General features: G+C 39.8%; 1 protein-coding gene across 1 annotated transcript; it reads left to right on the forward strand.

Moving 5' to 3' along the window:
* Positions 1–1,785: 1,785 nt before the first annotated feature.
* Positions 1,786–2,688, forward strand: LOC137281082 (uncharacterized). Its single transcript, XM_067812220.1, has one exon. It carries the CDS (start codon positions 1,786–1,788, stop codon positions 2,686–2,688), a length of 903 nt encoding a protein of 300 aa, XP_067668321.1.
* The last annotated feature ends 2,509 nt before the right edge of the window (positions 2,689–5,197 follow it).

Below are 5,197 nucleotides of genomic sequence, written 5' to 3' on the forward strand. Positions count from 1 at the left end.
ATTTTTAAAGGAAATAGAATTATTAGATAAATTTTGAATACTATGCTTTGTAAATAGAAAGTTGATATCTTAAACATGGTAGTGTGAATTGTCAACTGCGATTGTTAGTGGCCGTACCCTCAAAGGGGGTTAAAGCAGCGTAAAATTATTGTCCCCCTGAAAGGGTACGTAAGTCCAGAAACTTTCAAAGTGAAATTTAAGCTTACCAGTATTTTAAACGTAGTATTTTTGTCATTTTAAATTTCGGCTACATTTTCCTACAATCGCCAGCAGCTGAGGGGATGGTGTAAATCCAGCTAGGGGCCATGCAGGTTGCTAAAGTAACGTAAGTCTCCTTGGTTCCTAGTATGGTGATCTACCTTCAGTTGTTGGTGATCTATAGCCTACTTTTATATTATGTATTGTCCAAATTGTGCTGTAGTTTTAACTTCATATGGTAGTTTTAGACTCGAATTGTGATACTCTAGTTATTTTACCGTACTTTGATGACGGGTTTTATAATATCTACATGTTCTGTATAATCATGCTTATTCTCGTCACGATATGGCTGAAATATTGCCGATGTGACGTTAAATTATAACTCACTCACTCACTAGTTAGTGAAATCGGTTGATAATTTGAAGGATCGGCATGGTCACGTCCAGGAATTGGATCAATTATAGCATCACGCATTGAAGAAGGAAATCCCCTGACTTCATATACTATCACGAATATTTAAAAGTGATACCGTATCAGGATTCTTGTAAGTGCTGCCGGAGTTGCTTCTAAATGTTATCAGTTTGTGCAGCAGTGTCGTGAGTTTGTTCAAGACCTTTATGAAGTTCATGAATAGGGGCACCCGTGGCGAGCCACCTCCTCGTGGTGGGTGCTGGGTAACGCGAAGAGCTCGCCGGCACCCCCGTTGTGGACCCGGGGACATATTTGGTCCACCAACCTGTTTGCCGTGGGTTGCGTCCCTGTGTCGGTGGAGGACGGGAGTCTGGGGGTTGAGGGCACTGGGGGCCTGTGACCGCGTTCCCTTTGCTCAACACACCCCTTCGACCCTTACTTCACCTAGACGGGAGGTTGAATGGGCCCGGTTCAACCAATCGGCTGGTCATGCTAAGCCCTGTACATGTAAATTTTATAGCATACATTTTTAGAAACCATTTTGTCTTTTGTCAGTTGTCATGGCTTTGTGATGATATATCTATTTTACGATTAAATAACTCAAATTTCGTATCTTGCCTTGAGTCCTATGTCCAGAAGGCAGTGGCTCATGGGCCAATCTGGTGGAATAATTACTTGCTGATTATTCTGCTTGAGTATATCATACGGGTATCCTTGGTGCTGCAGGCTGGAATCCCGCCTGCTCTTAGCATTGTCCTTGTGATACTCCGTGGGGGGTGGGGAGCTCGGATGACGAATTCATACTAACTTACCATGGAATACCAAACCCCAAACAAAAAAACGAAACGCCAACTCGACAATGATGATGATGAACAGCGACCCTCCAAATCTATTGATTACTGGCCTCGTTTTCTGATCCTTGAGACGCTTGATAATACTCCTTTAAAGCTGAATCCATTTGCGATATCTAAAGGTATCCATGGAATAGCAGGAGATATTAAAGATGTGAAACGCTTGCGTTCAGGATGTTTATTACTTGAATGTAATAGAAAACAGCAAGCAACTAACCTGTTGTCCATTGAAACGTTTGTTGGAGTTCCGGTTAAGGTCTCTGCACATAGAACACTGAACACCAGTAAAGGTATTGTACGAGACCGAGATCGTCTATTTGCAGATATGACCGAGATTGACATTGCATCGGAAATGAAGGATCAAGGTGTGATGTATGTCAAAAGATTTTCCACTCGAAAAAACAATGAAAGTGTTCCAACTAACACATACCTGTTTTCTTTTTCTGCGCCAAATCCACCCAAATCAATCAGGGCAGGTTACTACAGCGTTACTGTTGATGCATACATCCCCAATCCTCTGAGATGTTTCAAATGCCAGAAGTTTGGATATGGTGTGAAGACTTGCACATTGTCTGTTACATGTGCTCACTGTGCTGAGACTACTCATGTAACAGAAGATTGTGAAAGTAGCTCCAAAAAATGTGCAAACTGCAATGGAAATCATTCAGCATTTTCTAAGGATTGTCCCACTTGGAAAAAGCAGATGGAGATCAACAGGATTAAATACACTAATAATGTCAGTTTTGCTGAAGCCAAAAAGTTGATACAGTCAAGGGATACAGATGAAACTTATGCCTCCATCGCCCGAAAGCCATCAGAAATGACCAACAAAGAAAATACTTCTCAAGTCATTACCTTGTCACATGCCTGTCAAACAGACTTGACGTGGATAAACACAGACATTCCAAAAAATCTTTCTCCTGAGCAATCAACACAGACAGCAGATTTACTTCCTGATCAGCAGAACTTTTCTCAGCACCAATCTCCCGTTTCTCAACTTGGATCACAACCAGGGAAGAATGAGAAACACACAGGTAAAACAAAGATCAAATCAAGATCAAACACTTCAAGACCAAATCGAGCTCCTAAAGGGTCAGACAAGATCAAATTATTTCATAAGTTTGGGTCACTAGAAGATACGGATGTGTCTGATAACATCCATCCTCGGGCACATAGCTTGTCGCCCTCTAAGAAAGTGCGGGATAGATCCCCAATCAACCCACCATAGTTTTTTCCAAAAGTATAATACAGTGGAATTGTAGAGGATTAAGGACTAATCTTAATGAACTACAGCTATTAGTCCAAGACTTTGCACCAGCAGCTTTCTGTTTACAGGAAACATACCTGAAACGGACAGATACTTTTAATTTACGTCAGTTTGATGCATACAATTATTTTTCCCCTTCGGGTGACAGGGCCACTGGAGGATCTTCAATCCTCGTTAAACAAGATGTTATCCATAGTTCTGTAGCTCTTAAAACTAACCTCCAGGCCGTTGCAGTGAGACTTACTCTTCACGTTACTTTTACACTATGCTCTTTGTATATACCGCCTTCCTCAGCACTCCAACAGTCAGATCTGCAAGATCTCTATGATCAACTCCCAAAGCCGTGTATCATAATGGGTGATCTCAATGGCCATAACCCACTATGGGGTGGTACAAACACTAACTCAAAAGGTCAAATACTGGAAGATTTTATCTCCAATAATGACTTATGTTTATACAATGATGATTCAAGCACTTATCTGCACCCTGCAACCGGCACCTACTCTTCTCTAGATCTGTCTTTTGCAGACTCTTCCCTACTTAATGAGTTTGAGTGGTCAGTCCACAATGATCTCTGTGGAAGTGACCATTTCCCTACTATATTAAAATCTATAACTCCATCTGATGTTCCTCCATCATCAAGGCGGAATTTTAAAAAGGCTAACTGGGCTTTATATGAAACACTGTGTGCTGAAAAACTTAAACCTGAACTTTTTATTGACGTTCCTGATGCTATTCAATGTTTTTCTGAGGAACTGAATTCCATAGCTGATGAGTGTATACCAAAGTCCTCTGCAGTTCCACACATAAGAAAACCATGGTTCTACGATGAATGCAAACAAGCTAGGAAGGCAAGGAAAAAAGCAGAACATTATTTCCGTCGCCATCCTATGGTGCATAATTTACATAAATTTAAGATTTTAAATGCTAAAGCGCGGCGTACTTTTAAACACAACAAACGCCAATCTTGGCAACATTATGTATCCAAAATAAATTCTCGGACACCCATGTCCAAGGTATGGAACATGGTCCAGAAAATTAAAGGTAAAGGTACTAAATCTAGTGTCCATCATCTTAAACATGGAGATCAATTACTTACTGATAAGTCAGATATTGCGAATAAACTGGGTGAAACTCTCGCTAAACATTCTTCCTCTTCGAATTATACACCTAAATTTCAGCAATATCAAAAACAACAAGAAAAGAAAATTTCAATTCTGATAACGGGGAAGATTATAATGAAACGTTTTCTATTCATGAACTCCATACTGCTCTTGATCAAGCCCATGATACTGCTACAGGAGCTGATAACATCCATTATCAACTCCTGAAACATTTACCAGAATACTGTCTGGAAACTCTCCTAAGTATTTTTGATGATATTTGGACATCGGGTAACTTTCCTCCTTCATGGCGTGATGCCATAGTGGTACCAATACCTAAACCTGGACGTGATCATACAGATCCATCCAATTATCGTCCAATTTCATGAACTAGCTGTGTTTGCAAGACCATGGAACGCATGATAAATAATCGACTTGTTTGGTACTTGGAAACAAATAATCTCATAACAGATATACAGTGTGGTTTCCGTAAAAACAGAAGTACTGTCGACCACTTAGTGCGACTGGAATCATTTGTTAAAAACGCACTAATTAATAAACAACATGCTGTGTCTATCTTTTTTTATCTTGAAAAAGCATATGACACCACCTGGAAATATGGCATTTTGAGAGATTTACATGACTTTGGCTTGCGAGGTCGTTTGCCTAAATTTATTGCCAACTTTTTAAATGACAGACAATTCCAGGTCCGTGTGGGTTCTACCCTGTCTGACCATTACAATCAGGATCAGGGTGTTCAACAAGGCAGTATTTTGTCAGTCACTCTTTTTAGCATCAAGATCAACAGTTTATCAAAAGTTTTAAACGATTCAATTGATGGATCGTTATTTGTGGATGATTTTAATATTTCTTGTCGTGGTAAAAATATGCATACCATTGAACGGCAACTACGGTTGTGTTTAAACAAGATTAATAAATGGTGTCTTGAAAACGGCTTTAAATTTTCTAAATCGAAAACTAACCGCATACATTTTTGTCGTAAATACAAACCCCATAAAGACCCTGAACTGTCTCTAGATGGGACGCCCATTAAAGTTGTGAAGGAAGCCAAGTTCTTGGGTCTAATCTTTGATTCACATTTAACTTTTTTACCACATATTAAATCACTTAAAACTAAATGCCTGAAAGCACTTGACTTGTTGAAAGTTGTTTCAAATTCAAAATGGGGAGGGGATCAAGCTACCCTTCTCCATCTCTATCGATCACTAGTTCGTTCTAAACTTGATTATGGCTCAATCGTTTACGGTGGAGCCTGCAAAAGCAATCTTAAACTTCTTGATCCTGTCCATCATCAAGGTCTGAGGCTTTGTCTTGGATCTTTTAGAACTTCACCTATTGACAGTCTC

This window comes from Haliotis asinina, chromosome 4, assembly GCF_037392515.1.
Source record: "Haliotis asinina isolate JCU_RB_2024 chromosome 4, JCU_Hal_asi_v2, whole genome shotgun sequence".
Lineage (NCBI taxonomy): Eukaryota > Metazoa > Mollusca > Gastropoda > Lepetellida > Haliotidae > Haliotis > Haliotis asinina.

What these genes read in the sequence shown, in the direction of transcription:
- LOC137281082 (XM_067812220.1), top strand. Translation starts at nt 1,786, where the DNA reads ATGACCGAGATTGACATTGCATCGGAAATGAAGGATCAAGGTGTGATG.